Source organism: Conger conger, chromosome 1, assembly GCF_963514075.1.
Source record: "Conger conger chromosome 1, fConCon1.1, whole genome shotgun sequence".
In the NCBI taxonomy this organism is placed as follows: domain Eukaryota; kingdom Metazoa; phylum Chordata; class Actinopteri; order Anguilliformes; family Congridae; genus Conger; species Conger conger.
The window spans coordinates 14,374,489-14,391,566 of NC_083760.1; the positions used below are offsets into that span (position 1 = coordinate 14,374,489).

Consider the following 17,078-nt stretch of genomic DNA (forward strand, 5'->3'; position numbering starts at 1 on the left):
ACTGCGAGCCGTCACTCCGCAACCTAGAGTCTGAAGCTTGTCGCCGACCGTTAGCATGTGAAATTGGGCAGATTTAAAACCCCTAAACAAGGGGATCAACACGAATTCGTCAGGCTGAGCCGCCCGCGTACATATTGCTACATGCAATCTTCAAAGTGCACTGGTCCGTCAGACGGATTCCGACCACATCCTCACCTCTGCCGACGACAAACAACTCTCCATTCCTTGTAATTGCTGTTTAAATCCTCCTCTCCCCACCCTCCCCCCCCGCCTCCCCAAAATTTTACATTATTCCATCACCGGCCCTTAATCCTCCCAGTTAACCGAGTGAAAAATTAGCTTTTGTTAAGTGGTGATTTCTCCTGCTAAATGGCAACACCCTTTTGTCAGAAATACTTTGGGCTGAGAGGCCTCATTAGACAGTGGGATTTAAGAAGTAAACAGAAAGATCGACTAATTCCTTCCGAGGACGAGTCAAAAGCGCGCCTGACCACAGAGATTCTCTACGCTGCTCGGAACCTGCACCAACCTGATAATCCCATCCTGTCCAGCGTACTCTCCACAAACATAATTGTTTGCACCACCAATCCTTTCCATCAAAGCTGCTTTACGGCAGTGTATGTGATCTGCGGACCAGGCCTGCTTAGGCCAGATCCTGAGAAGCTTCCGGCTTGTATTACCTACCTTCTGGGGACTTTGTGTGTTCCCTACATAAATCAAATCTTTCAGGAGATGACTGGCAAAGGCAAACACCCTCACATCAATATAATAACTGTAGTGGTTTACAGTGGTATACACTTGCTATTTCTGATGGTTGCTGTGGCATACGTTCAAAGCTGCCATATGATTATTTGCATTTTGGCTTGTTCAAAAACAAAGGAGGAAAAACATTATCAAATCAAGACTGGTTTCACATGCAATGAGCTCCCTGCATAATAAAGCTCTACCCAGTTTGCATATAATAACCGTAACTGTTTTCAATTTCCACCGTAATGCAATTAAAGGCATGCAGTTACCTTTCAAAATTCCTCAATACCAGAATAGTGGTGACACAGTTGGATGGCATGCCTTTTCTCCACATAACTAGCTATATAGACAGTTAATGAGAAATAAAAATGAATCGACAAATACTGAAAAAGCTATCAGCATATGCCTACATTTTAGCGGCATTCACAGTCCAAATTAGTGGCAACTTTATTCCCTGCTGTGGTAGGAAAATGCCTAATCTCCTGCCATGTGACTACCATAAACCTCCATGTAAAATGTGGCTTGTTTGATGTCTTAAGGGCACATTTTAACCCCTTACAGTTAGAGGCCTTCACAGTCTGGGGTGCATATTCATCTATAAGAGGTGACATGTTCAATAAGATCCTCTTCTACCTGAACACGTGAGGATGTGTGTGTGTGTGTGTGTGTGTGTGTGTGTGAGAGGCCCTGGCAGTGGAGAGGCCCAAAAACACCCTCGTGCTGTCAGCGAGAAAGACAGCCACCCTCTGCCACGGCGCTACATCCTGCCCCGCTCATCGCCAAACTGTCGGCGCATCGACATGTCACCGCAGCGAATCTGCCAGTGTAAAAACGTGTAAACAGGACGGACCGGAGGCTCCAGCAGCCTCCTCCCGGCTTGTATCCGTGCCAAGCAAGGGGTTCGGCTATCGATTTGACCCTCGCTTGCCAACGGGCCCAAAATAAATATCTGAGCGGAGAAAAGTTGTGATGACATCATCAGGCGCCAGAGTGCTAACAGTAATTAGCATCTGAAAACCCTGATGCTGCAGTTACTTTTTATCTGAGGATGACGATCGATCATACAGTTTGTATAATGCACGATATCCACTGTATTTCTTCCACGATAAAGTGTGCACAAGTGATCGCAATCAAGCGTACATCACTTGAAGCTTACAGAAAAAGAAAATGGATAAATATCTAATTACAACATACAGTTTCAGCTTCTGCTGAAATGTGAAATGTGGATATTGGGTTCAGGGCATTTAAAGTGGTTGGTTCTACAGCACTGAATACAGAAACCTGCTCTTTCCCAAAGGGGTACCAGATAAAATATCATTTGATAATGTTGCTGCATTCACGTTACAAATGAATAGGGAAGTAGCCATTCTTTAGTTTGCATAAATCTATTGTTATTAGGACAATGCTGTCAGGTATCAGTGCTTTTTAACCTGTTTAACAAGTAATCACAATAAAGCTTTGGATAACACTTGAATAAAAATGAAAAAAGAACATAAAGATACCATTATAGGCAAACTTTCTCACTCCGATATACCATATTATTAATTCAGTTTATTAACTCCTATGAATGGTACAGTCCCTTCATATTCTTAAGGGCAGGGCTTCTATTCAATAAAATTCATCTTTTCAGATAAAAATAGGATGACGAGATTTTTAAATGTCATTTTCTACATACTTTTTTTTTGGGGGGGGGTTTTGTATTTTGTATTTTTTTTTTGTATTTTTACTGCAATTGTCACAATAAGGACAGCAGTGCAAGCCTTTTTTAATTTGCAGAACTATTTTGTGCCAAATCTGTCAAACACACTCTGGTCTGCATTGGAGTGCTGCGGCTTTAAGTGTCTGTGGGCACTGCATATCTTTGTTTTGGCATTGGCCCCAGCCTCTCCACGCTGATAAAAGCACTGTGTTTAATTCTGCCTTCATTTTAAACAACTGGGGGACCACCAGATTTAAACACATAAACAAACACACACACACACACACACACACACATCCTCACGTGCTCACATTCACACACACACACACACACACACACACACAAACACACACACACACAAATACACACACACGCTCGCCTGCACACACAGACACACACACATGCTCACAATCACATTGCCAAAGGCTTTTGCCAAAACCACAAGTAAAGGGCAAAATTCCTTCAGTTAATACTTGAACTCATATTTTCAGCTGAGCAGCTATTTTTCTGAAAAATGCATAAATAAATATAAAAGTAACTTTAACTGCAAATCAATATGATGGTCACCATGGGAAATATAAAACAAGTTTAACCTATAGGGAAATGCTTAAAATAAAATTGAGTATTGAGTAATGTTTTGCCAATGCTTTTCCTGATTAAGGGCCTGTGACTACATACTTTATGGCACTGCTTGTAAAATAAAAAATGCACTTTCCTGAAAATATGACATCACTGCTTTTGTGCCTTAAAAAATAACAGACATTATTTGAACTCATATTTTATGACAAGGGAAATATAATTAACTACTCTGAACTCAAGCGTACATTATTATCTAATTACAAAATAATGCCTGAAGAAAATAAACAGAGAACATGAAAGAAAATAGTAAATAGTACAAAACCTGGATAAATTAACAAAAAAAAAAAAATAGTGTCTCTAAACCCAATTAAGCTCTGTTCATTTTGTACCCTCCATTAGAATTGTGTAGCATACTGAAGACACAAGCCAGATTCGCACTGTATTGGTGAAATAATACCTTGCTTTGAAATAAATAATGAAGAAGTAAACAATAGATCTGAGATGCCTGTCAACATATGGCAGGGTTTTTTAGTCTCACTCCTTTGTGATGTTTCACAAAATAGGATGGCGCTGAAAAGACTCCCCTTTTCTCTCACCAATTAAAGATGGCACAGAACAGTAAGAGAGCAGTGCAATAAAAAGCTAGCACAAACACACAAATGTGCCATCCTCCTCTCTTTGCAACACCCACTACCCCTTCCCCCTCTAACCATCCACCCTCCACCCCTCCTCCCCACAGCCCCAGCCCCCAGCCCCCACCCCGCCCGACAACAGCCAGCGCCACCACCAATCACAGTCCTGACGCCGGGACATCAATTCTCGCAAGTCGCAGAAAATTACCATGCATGAATGCAAAAAAGCCTGATCAGGAGTAATTAACACGGCTTCATATGCAAATTTTATTAATGCAGAACTACAAAGTCATTATGCAAATGAAACTTTCGTCAAGCCTCTTGACAAATATTCAGCGCCCTAGCCAGAGAACAGGTTTTTCTCTCTCTCCTTCACCCCTTTTCTTTTTCCCAAAGCAGAGGGAATGTATAACAAGTATGTAAAGTTATTTTAAACTTGATGATAATTATAAAAAATATTCTCATTTTCTACACACATAGTACATTTATGTACTATATACATCTATCTCTCTCTCTTTATATATATGTATACGTATATAGTATGTTTGTCTCTCAATCTCTCTCTCTCTATCTATATAGATATTTATATTTATTTATTTATTTCTTTTCTTGGAACTGAAAATCTTGGTGCTAAGGCGAAGATGGCCAGGCATCAGCAATTAAAAAGCTGGCTCTTGGTAATGACTGTTTGGCTTTGGAGCAAGGTAATGAACCTGTAATGCAGAGGAGGGGGGTGAAAATATGAATATGCATGAGGCTCGCTGCCTTTGATGATTAAAGAAAATTTTAATATTTAAATGAGTGCATGCAAAGTGATTAACAAAAAAAAAAGCAACGAGGCAAAAATATAAAAAGGATTTGAAGATGCAAAGAAGTATATAGATGCAGCTTTCCTTTCCCTTGGCATGTTAATGAGTGAAACCGTTCTCTCTCTCTTTCTCTCTCTCTCACACACACACACTCTCTCTCTTTCTGTTTTTCGCTCACTCTCTCTCACTTCCTTTCTTTCAGTAGCTGGACTTGGCTCAAGACGCAGGATTTTGAAATCATTTCAAATACCACGTAAAAGTGCCGCTTTCCTGGATTGGGTGGCAGTGGATTAACCGCAGAAAAAATATGTCTCACCAAGAGACCCTCAACTATGAGTCAGGCATTCTAATCGCTACACATACAACCCAGGCTGCACAATCCATCACCGATTAGCTGAGATGATACAACGTAGTCGTATTGAAAGTGTGAATCCCTACAGTGAGCAATAGCACTGTGGAACACAGTCCACAGAGTATATTATGAGAGATAGCTTGGGTTGATGAACACGACTTCTGGGACATTATATTAAACATTAAACATTAAACATTACATTAAACAATGCTATGAAGACACTGATGCCAGAAAGGTCTTGCCAGTGAAACACAGAATACTGTCCCCATCAACTTCTGATAAAGGGTAGCTGTGAAATATGTTTTAAGGATGACCCCAAAAAGGCATTACAATCTTCTGAAGTAAGCAAAAATGTCTGGCAACTACTCACAGATTTATACACAAAAAAGTACCATAATGAAATATTTCATTTTATCCGTCCGTTATAAAAATGATGTATTATCATTTCGATTATAGCAATGGAGGTATTTGAATAGTAAATTAATTCAACTGGAAATAAATACAGAAAACTAGAATAGTATGCATTTGACTTTCTTAGGAGAATTGTGCATATTAAATAGGTACGCGATTTAAGTAGGATGCACAATGCGGAGGTACAGGAGTCCCGATTCAGTTGAAATCAATGTGGAGGATAAACAGCACCTCTTCACACGTTCAACAGCAAGAGCCCCCACATCTATGCACTCACACAACCCAGCCTGGCAGACTTACAAGCCCATTAAATATGCATCAGGACCGCATCGTACGGAGTGACATTTCATTTGAAATGCATATAAAAAAAACTCTCGTCGGAACTTTGCCAAAAGCTTAAATAACAACAAAAAAAGTGAACGCCGTGGAAAAAGGGAGCAAGACAAAAGTGAGCAATTACCACTTCAAAACCCCTGCTACATCTCAGCACTCCTGGCTTTATTGAAACAACAAAAAACAAGAACACCAGCAGGAGTAATCGCTACAAAACAGCACATTAAATCAGATGCACATTCCCCATGCCACATAATCGCAGCGCATCGATTCTGGCACCGTCTCAACCTTACAGCGTCCCCCCAGCCTTTGTAAATTTTAATTGAAAAAAGCATATGTGAAGTAATATGGAGACACATTTTCAATATTTCACTGCCCGTGCTGTATCATTATTTATTGAAGAGCTCTCCCTGTATGTGTTGAGTCTGGAATGAAAGCCTCACAATTGAGATGTTTTCTAAAAGGCGGGGAATCAAACTGGGAGTGAGACGGCTCGTGTGTGTCTCCGCTCACGAGGGGGATGTCTGCTGTATTATCAAGGGATGGCCATCGCTGCTTTTCTGCCCTTCTTTTACCTATCGCAGTACAGTACACACACCAAACACCACACACACATTAGAAGCAGCCTATCTATATCTGGCAATATCTCTCTCTCTCTCTCTCTTTCTTTTTCTCTCACACACACTATACTATGTATATATATATACATAGTACAGTGTGTGAGTTATATATATATGTGTATGTGTGTGTGTTTGTGTGTATGTGCATGTGTGTGTGAATATATCTTGTGACAAGACAGCTATATTTTTAGAAGGTAACTATTATGTTTGGAGTGTGACTGTTTTGCATGCAAGTGTGCACAACGCATGCCTGTGTGCACGTGCGTAGCGTTAGGTGTGAACACACAGGTTCATGTTCGGCTCTGCCAAAAACAGAGGTACCCACTCAGCCACAGGAAACCCCCCAACCAAAGTTTGAAAATAAATTCATACAGAGCCGAAAAAAGAGAGAGAAAACGTCACTCATGTCTGCCATCCAAAAACGCGGCTGGCAATCAGAGCTGGCAGCTGCCACACGGGAGACTTTTCTGACAAAACAAATCTTTCTGGGCAAGAGCTCAAAAGCAGGTAGGGAGAGAGGGCTGGAAACAGGAAGTCATGTTTGCTGGGCAGTTTCTCTGCTGTGAGAGCCAAACAGGAATTTAGGTTATCTCGTGCTATTACACAAAATGCTCCTCAGTCAGTTACACAAAATGACAAAGAAAAATGTCACATGCTCAAATTATGAACACGGGGCTTGAGTGTTTTTTATCTTTCAGCAGAAAATGGGTCAGGTTTTTTTTTATTCATGCCGTGTTTACATATCTACAAATATTATAGTTACTAAGTACAGTACAGCATATAAAACACTGTTTGCCTTTATAAAGTTTAACATAAACTATTTTAAAATACTATTAATAAGGTTTAAATTAAAATGAATCATTAACCACCACTAAACACTTCCTATTGCCGTATTATTATTTTATGATTCTTCTGATTCTGATTCTTCTGATTCTAATGATAAAACTAATGCTGATGAAAATGTACTTAGGTTGGATAATAATTGTGCACTGTGTGTAGTGTTAATAATTATGAAGGTGACAGTTAATTTTCACATTTGTGTTAAAGATGTTGCTAAAACATACACAAATATACAATGTGTGGGATTTATTGCAATTTGGAAAATGACCTTGTAATTAATTTGATTAATAATTTACCTCTAATGTAGACACTGGAGTGTCACAAATGTTCACAAATTCCCAGAGCATTCCCAAACCATCCCCACTGAGAAACATGCAGTAATCACAGTGTGGCAGGGCTTGTTATGCCAATGCTTCCAAAAACAGCAGTGCTTTCTGCTGCCCAATTCATTAGTGTGGAAATAATGACCTCCATGAAATACTGACACTTATATAGTTAAATGCAGACACAATCTGCATCATACCCCAATATGCAAAGACAAATACTTTTTGAATCAATAGTCCACACACAAGTGAGGGGTAGTATAAGAGCATAAGCCTGGGAGAGGTCATAATGACCATTACTTATCCGGTTATTTTAAAAATTATTTTCATCAATTACCCTCAGCTACAGGACCAGCCAAAACCCTCAGCCCTAATTGAGAGTGAGCGAGAGTATTTTATCCAAATATTTCTGATACAAACTTTCATAACTAAAATATCACCATTGATTTTGACAGAAACAGAGCCTCCTCTGCCAGATTTAGCCTAATTTAAGCAATATTATTGAAAAGCAACCGAATGAAGACAAACACTGATTAGACGGATAATCGATGATAAATAAAAATGTGGCATTTCCGTTCTCAAAATACGATGCTCATACAACAGTGATGCACAGTACCGAGTTCGGTAGGGGGAAATGTGAGATTGCTGTGTGAGATCAAACCTACGGGGGGGGACGTATGTTTGAGGTAAATATTGCAATAAATATAGCAGGTCTCATGGTCTCATGAAATATTCACCGGTGTGGTGGTGTGAGCGAAGGGTCAAAATAACTTCTTGCTGCACATCTTATGTCTGTAAACCATTCAAAGAGAGCCTGGCTAATTTTAGAGTCAACCTGAAGTTGCTGCCGTGGGTGCGTAGGCAACAGGGACACAGTGAGATGGATCTTATGTAGCAACTTTAACCAGCATGATGATGAGGCACACTGGATTGTACACAGCAGTCACAGTTGTATTAAAAAGGCAGGGGGAAATATGATTGTCAAGCGTTTTCAAGCATTTACTTTTTAAACAAATTCAGATTGTGCTAAACTGCCGGGCCGTGTGGGTCGGTCATGGTCCAAGACGGCTGTTTTCCGTGCCACGGTGCGCGGGTGGCTACGTAAACCGGCTTCGTAAACGCCACTGATCTCCGAGCGGGGGCCTCGCGCTCTTCCCATTTCGCTCCGAGCAACAATGGGTCACTGTGGCCCTCCACAGCACAAACGATGTGTTGGGACTCATCCAAATCGGAGCAGCATTGTTAGTTTAAAAGAAAGAGAGAAAACAGCTTCAGACACTTCCCCTCCAATCTTCATGTGACAACAAAAGCCTTCCCCCCCCGTTTCCCCTCCACGCCACGCCAGACCTAACCAAACACAGCAGGTTCATTCCTGCTTAACTCCTTCTCTCCTGGGCCCTGGGATGTACAGTAAACATATCAGCATGCATGGACGAGAACGGCGAGCGACTGATATGAAACGCTCGGATGGAGACGGCACAAACGGCACTCTTATCGCATGTACTGTATTCGCAACTGAGGATGACTTTCTTTTCTTTTTTTTACAAGAATTTGCTTACTATTTTATCCTCATATGTGTGCCAAGCAAGTAAGTCACCTAGCAGCTCCTTAGTCACACAGCCAAAGGATACCAATCAAAGGCCTGATAGCAAAAAAATGTTTACTGTATGTTATCAACTTGGATTTCCTTGAACTGTGAATCTGAAAAAGTGACACCTGTGTTTACCCTTTCCGTAATCACAAGTCTAAAATTTGACGTGTAGGCCACTGGCTGTCAATCTGTATATGATAAAGAGTGAATTATGTTTAATGCGCTCATTAGAATAACCAGCTGAGCCAACCAGATACATTAAGGGTGGTGAATATGTATGTGGAAAAAAAAATGTGACTGATTGGAAATGCTTTTTAACGTTTTGATTACTAATGGCATGCAATTGAATATTGTTCAGCAGTTTGCCTCAGTAATTTTCATTGTCAGTCCCATTAAGCAACACTATTTTAACCTGGATGTGCTTCAAAAACTGCTCTGCTGGGCCTTTCCAGTACTATGGCTCCCTGTGCCCACAGCAGTTGTTCCTCTTGCCTAGGGGTATGCAGAATGTCATATTTTATTTAATTAGGGCTATTAAATATAATTAAATTCTGCTGAAACTTAAGACGGCTAAGTGGCAATATAATGCGTTGCTGAGCAAGCCTGTGTCCTGCTGATATTTAAGGGAGAAATATTGAATTCAACCCTCAAGTGGTTCATCTTCAATGACTGTCCTATATACTCATAGATAACATTGACTTTTCCTGGAGTAAAAACAGGGAAATTACCACTAAAGGGGCATACAATAGTAGAAGGAGGTGTAGGGTTTGTCTTCTGGCCATTTCGTTCTTCATATAGACTTTCAAGATCAAAGGCTTTGTGCCCTGTTTTTCATAAATACCCTAAAGGAAAATAAAAACATACATGTAGTTCAATGCAGAATTTCTCATATTCTCAGCATTCCGTTTCCCCAAAAGCATTGTATAATGCAGGATCATGCAAACAGTGCTTTCTAAATAAATAGTGGTGATATAACATAGAGACCTCGACCTTACAGCTAAAAAAAAAACAGCAGTCTCTCCCTTTCTAGTTATTTCTTTTTGACTTAACTCTTTTAATTACCCATATTTACTCATTCTAGTTTGCACATGATTTTTCCATGCAGGAAGTGAGCACAGTTGCAGGTCCCTCCCCTTCCTGTTTGAAGAACAGTCATTTTTCAGCTCCAGACAGCTCACTGGAAAATGGCGGATGGAGGAATGGCTTAAAGCCTTTTCAGTGCAATCTGGTTTAAAGCTTTCCAAATCATTCATTGCATGGGTGCATAAGGAACCCATATAAAAGTATTTTTTATCACGTTTGTAACCATTCCTGTATATACAATATACCTCAAATAGCACTGTTCTACTCCAAATTTTGTCAGACCATCTATAGGCCTGGTGTCTAATGTACTGGACTGACAGGTGTTTACATATATTTATAAACACTCTCTGTTATTTTTAAGGATAGCGGTTGTATATTGTTCTTATTTCCCCAGCTTAAAGACTAATCTTTCTTTCCATATTTATTTTTTCACATATGACTTATGATGGGTATCACAGCTATGCTTAAAAGGAAGGCTCACAGTATGCTTTTCAGCAGAAAATAACACTTTTACCTGCGGTAGGGGAAGTTTGAGTGTACCTCCATGAGTGCATGTTTAGTTTAATCTAAAAGCTGACATTCAAGTACCTTAAATGCATTCTGTGTCTCTTGAGCTGTCAATTCCTTGTATAGTGTAGTACTTCCTCACCAGTAAAAATGCATTCCCCATTATTTAAATGATAACACTTCTGTAACTCTCTGAAAAACAAACAAGTGTACAGCTTTTTGATCACAGTATTATCACTAGACATAAATTAGACATAAATTCCAAAAGTGCATGCATGAACACAATTATCTTATTATCTTAGTGCAATTTGATGCAAGAATTCCCATGTACAGTGACTGTTTACTGTAAAAATAAGTTTCTAGGTCAGTTAATTACAGTAAATTAAGTCATGTAATTTTCTAAAAAATAATAATAATAATAATAATAATAATAATAATAATAAAGAAAATGGGAGAGCTTATTAGATTCATGTATGCCTACATATATAAGGAAGTATTATTATTATTAGCAGTAATAGTAGTAGTAGTAGTAGTAGTAGTAGCAGTAGCAGTAGTAGTAGCAGTAGTAGTAGCAGTAGTAGTAGTAGTAGTAGTAGTAGTAGTAGTAGTAACAGCAGTAGTAGTAGAAGTAGTAACAGCAGCAGTAGTAGTAGTAGTAGTAGCAGCAGTAATAGTAGCAGTAGTAGTAGTAGTAGCAGTAGCAGTAGCAGTCGTAGTAGTAGTAGTAGTAGTAGTAGTAGTAGAATATGGAGGATGATGGAGGGGGGGAGCGAAGGAGGAACAGGAGTAGTATTGATTATAGCCATAATATAGTGAATATTATCATTGCAAGTATTGCGCATCATTAAATGGAAATTACATGAAAGTGATATTAATTTAAGAAAAAACAATCCCAATAACAGTATTTCTTAACTGACATAAAGATTATCTTGGCTCCCCAAGAGACATGACTGTAAGTGCTGAATTCACATTGACTTTCTCCCTTGTTGTAATGTTGCTTTGTTAATGCATTAACTTGCAGCATCCCTGGAACTTTTCCCATTTCCCAGAATCTTAGCTGTGATTGCATTACCTTACAAGCCGATTATTTTTTTTACAGTGTCAGTTTCATTGTTTCTGCTAGATGCTTGGCATAATGATGCAACCATACTGTGGAGAGTATTATCATTATTGCTACCACCGTTAATAATACTGCTGCTACTAGTACTACTCCTACTACTACTACTACTACTGCTACTATTGCTGCTACTACTATTACAACTTCTACTACAACTGCTATTTCTATTATTACCACCATCACAATAATAATAATAATGCCTTTGCTATTGTTGCTATTGTTAGCAGTAGAAGTCACAGTAGAAATAGATAAAGTGGTATTTCACATAACAGTAATAATTTTTCAGGAGATAATAATTTCTTAGGGTAGGTAGAGATTATTGTATGTAAATGACCTCAGACCTTCCTGCATGCGTTTTACAACTGATTTATTAGTATATGTAACATATACTGCACACAATGGAAATCATCTGCTGGAGGTGCAAAGTCGGTTCAAAACCTTGTCTGGCACTATAAAAGCTCTCTCTTGCAATGCAAGAGAAGCAAGATTTGTTTTTTTATTATTGAATTTCTATTCTATAGACATAACCTAGCCATTAACTTTTTTTAAAGGACAGTAACACAAAAACATAAAATGTCACAGATGCAATTAACAGCACAAAAAAAAAACGTTTTGGAAGATTTTTTACACTGAAATTATGACTACTGCTAGTTGTCTCTATGTAGAAATTTGTCAATTTGTGTGTGGCATGTGCTGTATTGAGTAATTAAATGTTATCCTGATTTTAAGGATGTTGAAATATGTGATACATTGTGCTTCCACAGAATAAACTGTCTTCGCTGCCGCAGGTAAACCTCATAAATAAGAATTCTCAATGCAAAATATTATGTTATTAAGACTGTATGGTGGTTTCATAAGCCATTCCCTCCCTTTTGCCTGGAAACTTTGTCCAATCCTGAATATTATTTTATGAGACCCATTTTCCAAGATCCCTCTGGGTTTTCTGTGAAGGACTCGACTGCACTGTTTTGCAAGATAACTACAGTATGAGAGTTCTTTCCCTGCAGCTGGTCTAAACTAAACTGCCTCTTTACCCTATTGAATAGGAAACTAGCTTTTTAATCCCTTTCTCTTTTTTTGAGTATTTGAATTTTAATGAGCTTTTCACCTTTTAAGCAGATGGCTCAGGCTGGATTTCTCCATGAAAGTAGGGTGAGTTCTCTGTCACGTTTTGCACAATTTGTTTCAACCTCCAGTCCTTCGGGGGGTTTTAGGGCTTTGAGTCTGAAATGTGATGTTTCACTCCGAGAGGCAGACTCCTCTAATGAAATCCGCTAAAGGAAAACAATCTCTCTTGAAGGTTTGTTTTGAGCAGTATCAAACTCTCTACAGGAAGCTGTGTGCCCCACTGAGGTGGGTGTGTGTCCTTAGTGCAAATCTCATTGAGGTGGATGTGCGTTATTTGTGCGAATCTCACAGATGTGCTCATATGTAATTTGTGTGAATCTTGCAGAGACTTTTTGTTTTGTGTGTGACTTAAAAACGTGAACATGCATACAGAGGTGGATGTATGTTTTTAGAAATAGATTGCACCGTGATGTGCGTGCATCTTTAGTGATCATTTCATACAGCTGTTTACATGTCTGGGTGTGAATCACACCAAGATGACAGAGTATTTCCTGCAGCATGAATCTCACCAAGACAGCTGTGTCACCTGTACACATTTTATACAGAAGGTTGTAAGTCACCTGTACAAATTTCAAAGTGTTGTGAATCTCACAGAGAAGCTTATGATTCACTTATGTGAATCTCAAGAGAACTTTTGTATGATTCACTCTTGTGAATCTAACAGAGAATCTTGTGAATCTCCAAGATAACCTTGTGATTCAGTCATTTGAATCTCCAAGAGAACCTAATGATTCATGCATAAGAATCTCCCAGAGAACCTTATGATTCACTCATTAGGCAACAGAGAATCTTGTGTGTAAATCCTAATAATTTCAAAGATATGGATGTGTGTATTTAGCTTGAATCTCAAAGATGTATGCACACACAATTTGGTTCTCAAAGGGGTGTCTGTATGTTATTTGTGTAAATCTCATACAGGAAGTTGGGTGTCTGTGTGCATGGGTAGGGGAGACACTGCAAAGCTTCACATTCATGTAGGGCCAGCTGTCAAGCATTGACCCAGGTACTTCAGAGCTTCTACTCGCCTGTTACTGGGGAGAAGGTTTCCTCTCCCAGAGTCCCGAGTGAGAGACCTACCTGCCGGGACGCTCTCTTGCTTGGGGCAAATTCCTTTTGTGGGCGTCAACAGTCTCTCGTCCTCCTCCTCGGGTGTCACCTGGATTCCGATTTCGACCGGTTCCACCACTTTCCTAAGCTCAGGGCGCGGCGGCGAAGGGCTGCTGCGGTCCACCATCTTGTCATAGCAGCCGGGCCCGGACATCAGGCCCTGGCACTGCTTCTTCTTGTGCTCGATAAAAATGAGGATGTCCCCCAGGGGGAAGTTCATCTGGCACTGACCGCAGGTGAGCAGGTCGTGGTCACCCATCCCACCCTGCAGTGCACCGGCGATGGTGGCGTCCAACGTGGGATGGGCCTCGGCCACTGCCAGTCCCACATCCACATGGTCGGTTTCTGCTGTCGGGGAGAGGGGAAGACACGGGCAAAACATCACTCTCACTGTCTGAGCTGCCCAGAAACCTGCCCAGAAACCCATGCTCATCGAGACATAGGAACTAATAACCGTTCATAATCAGAGAAAAGTGTGAAACATGTGAAACCTCGACAGGACACCCTTGACTTTGTGGCCTCTTACAGACGTTCTTCATCAAATTGCATCAGCCGGAACAGCATCTACCTTCCTTCTGGGTACAAACCACCAAATGCACTCCACAGTCTCACAGCCTGTGAGCCGATTTCTGCACTAAGAAGATAGAAACCGACTTCAAGATATTAAACTTGCAGAAGATAAGGCATCTTTCTGATCGCACCGATGGCCACATCCCTGTCAAAGTTCCCCTGCACGCCATCTAGGGCAAGAGTTTTAGGAGCGGCCAGCGCTTTAATAAATATGCATGTGGCTGGAACCGAGCACAAAAGTCAGCATTATTAATATGCTGCACCAATGACTTTGAGGGAGAAAGGGAGAAAGAGAAAGAGAGAGGGAGGGAGAGAGAAATGGAGAGAGAGTAAGAGAGAGAGATGGCATGAGCTGAAAGAGGTCTTTGCCTGACCACAAAACATGAAACCCTGCAGATCTCCCTGCTGATACTGTCACCTCGATAAACACTCCAAATGGCCAGGACTGAAACCACAGAGCACACTACTCTACCGTCCTCTCACTCTCACCAGCCTCCATTTTGAATTTCATCCACACGCTTTAACATGTCATTACAATCAGCGCTTTGTAGTTTCCAATTCTTAGCAGCTTCTTAGTTTCATCAATAGCCGCCAAAAAGTGAGTGAGGCTGCACATAAATTTCGACCCAGCAGGGATCTTTGTCAGATCTTTTTTTTTTTGACAGCTTATCCTCTACCCCAAGATCTGAATGAGCACTAGATGCCTTTCTGCTCCTATTATTAATTGTGCCACTTTACCTTTCTTATTACCTGAAACTGTTTATCACTGTCACTGTGACCCAGGCTAGTCTAAGCTGCTTCAGATAACTTATTAGCATTATTTTTGTCAGCGAAGTGAAGAAAACAGACTTCCGTCGCTGTTGTGGGCTAAGTCTGTGCTTTTTGAAGAGTCTGCAAAAGTAACTGTGGTGAGCTATGATCATGACACAAATATTTTGCTGGGAACCAAATACATGTGCTCTAAAGAAACACCAGAGCTTAGCTGTAGAGACAAGCACAAACAGAACCAGGACCCTTCTTTTTCACAGTACAGGTAGCACTGTTTACATTCCCCAGGGGACTCCCATCACCACTAATTTTAGATGATAAATTACAATGAGGACTACACTACCTTCTGCAATTTATCTGTGAGGTAAATTATAAATGCAGAACTGTCAAATTCTGTCAAATGGAACGCCAGCCAGAAAAATATGCATTTACATGTCGCAATTTTGCTTTGGTTTCTTCAGAATCAGCGGACAGAATAATCTTACATCATAGATTATATCACTGGTATTCTAGCTATAGCTATTCTAGCTATGCAACCTATAGCAACCACATGCAACATGTGATGTGCCATGGAGGGAGTGTTTTTTACATTCACAAATGAGGCCGAAGTCAACGTGTGAATGCCACGGAGGTGCACTTTTTCCATGAGACTGTTGCATGAGTTCAATAGTGTAGTCCAGTAGTAGTTGACAGACAACTTTATTTGTCTGTCAACTTTATTTTTTACTTTATTTCGTGTTTGCATAGATTACTTATGTAAATAACAAGTTTTGTCATAGTATCCAAGTGAGCAAAAGCCAGACTAAGGATCTAGGTTGAGAGTTGTTTTGACATGAACGGACTTGGTTAACCTCAATGTAGCTCAGGTTTTACCCTGATATAACCTGGCGTAGTTCTAGTCGGCTAGAAAACGTCTACTTTGTGTGGCCAGGTTTTCACCTGAACACATCGATGCTGTTTCACAAATTTTCCACCACAAAAATGTTTACTGGGATGCCACTAGTAAATTGTGTCCACCCAATTTATCATAAATCATATACAGTACATAGCAAACGTGTCTATTAAGGGTAATACTATATGCAAAAGTATTTTTAGCATTAAATAAATAATGTGAAAAAAAAGAGTTAATTATGTCTTACGTCTGACATAACATTTTTGTTTTGGGTGGGTGGAAACCAACAAAGAATGTTCATGCTGGAATGAATTAACCCAGTTTGCTTAATTCAAAGTCATGCAAAACATGCAGTTAGAAGCAAGCAGCGCAGATGTTTAATGTGTGTACTGTGTGTGTGTGTATACTTCATCGCCTAAGCACTGTCCTGCACTGTGAGAACACTTTGCAACTCCTCCTAAAGCATGAGAGCGACCTAGGTCCATCATTTTCAGTGAACATAAGTACAGTCCAATTCATACTACATGAATGCAAAAAAACAGTTCTTAACTGGCAATCACATCAATTATGATCCATAAATAAACGTGGGCTCTCAGGCAAGACTGGAGAGAGAGACATTCAGAGCTACCCTCCAAATGCAGGATGCTTTTTCCTGGACTACTAGTGAAAATGGCAACCTTTGTGCCTTATGCCCCCGAATGCATGCTACTGTAGCATGAAGACCGATGAGGCCCATTCTTCCTAAATGCCCAGTTCCTGCTTGTCTATGCAGAGAGCAGGTCGGCACACTGGCTGAGACAATGCAATTCAAGGGAGGATATGAGGAACCCATGTGACCAGAGCTTTATACTATAGCAGACATCATAGTCACCCACAATCAGCTTGAATTGCGTAATTAATCCACAATAACGGGGCTGAAGTTGTAGGGAGTGTCCATTTATATCACTGCCCAAAGCACTTGTGAAAATTG

The 17,078-nt window shown here is 40.2% G+C and overlaps 1 protein-coding gene across 3 annotated transcripts in view; it reads right to left on the bottom strand.

The window, feature by feature from the left end:
• The window catches only part of bcl11ba (BCL11 transcription factor B a), a 51,565-nt gene that overhangs the window by 23,725 nt on the left and 10,762 nt on the right, over nucleotides 1-17,078 (bottom strand). For 2 of the 3 annotated variants that reach the window (XM_061243787.1, XM_061243780.1), the window contains exon 2: nucleotides 13,845-14,226. In XM_061243787.1, the coding sequence (XP_061099771.1) occupies nucleotides 13,845-14,226 (382 nt within the window). The remainder of the gene's footprint in view (nucleotides 1-13,844; nucleotides 14,227-17,078) is intronic. The other variant, XM_061243794.1, reaches the window with a different exon arrangement.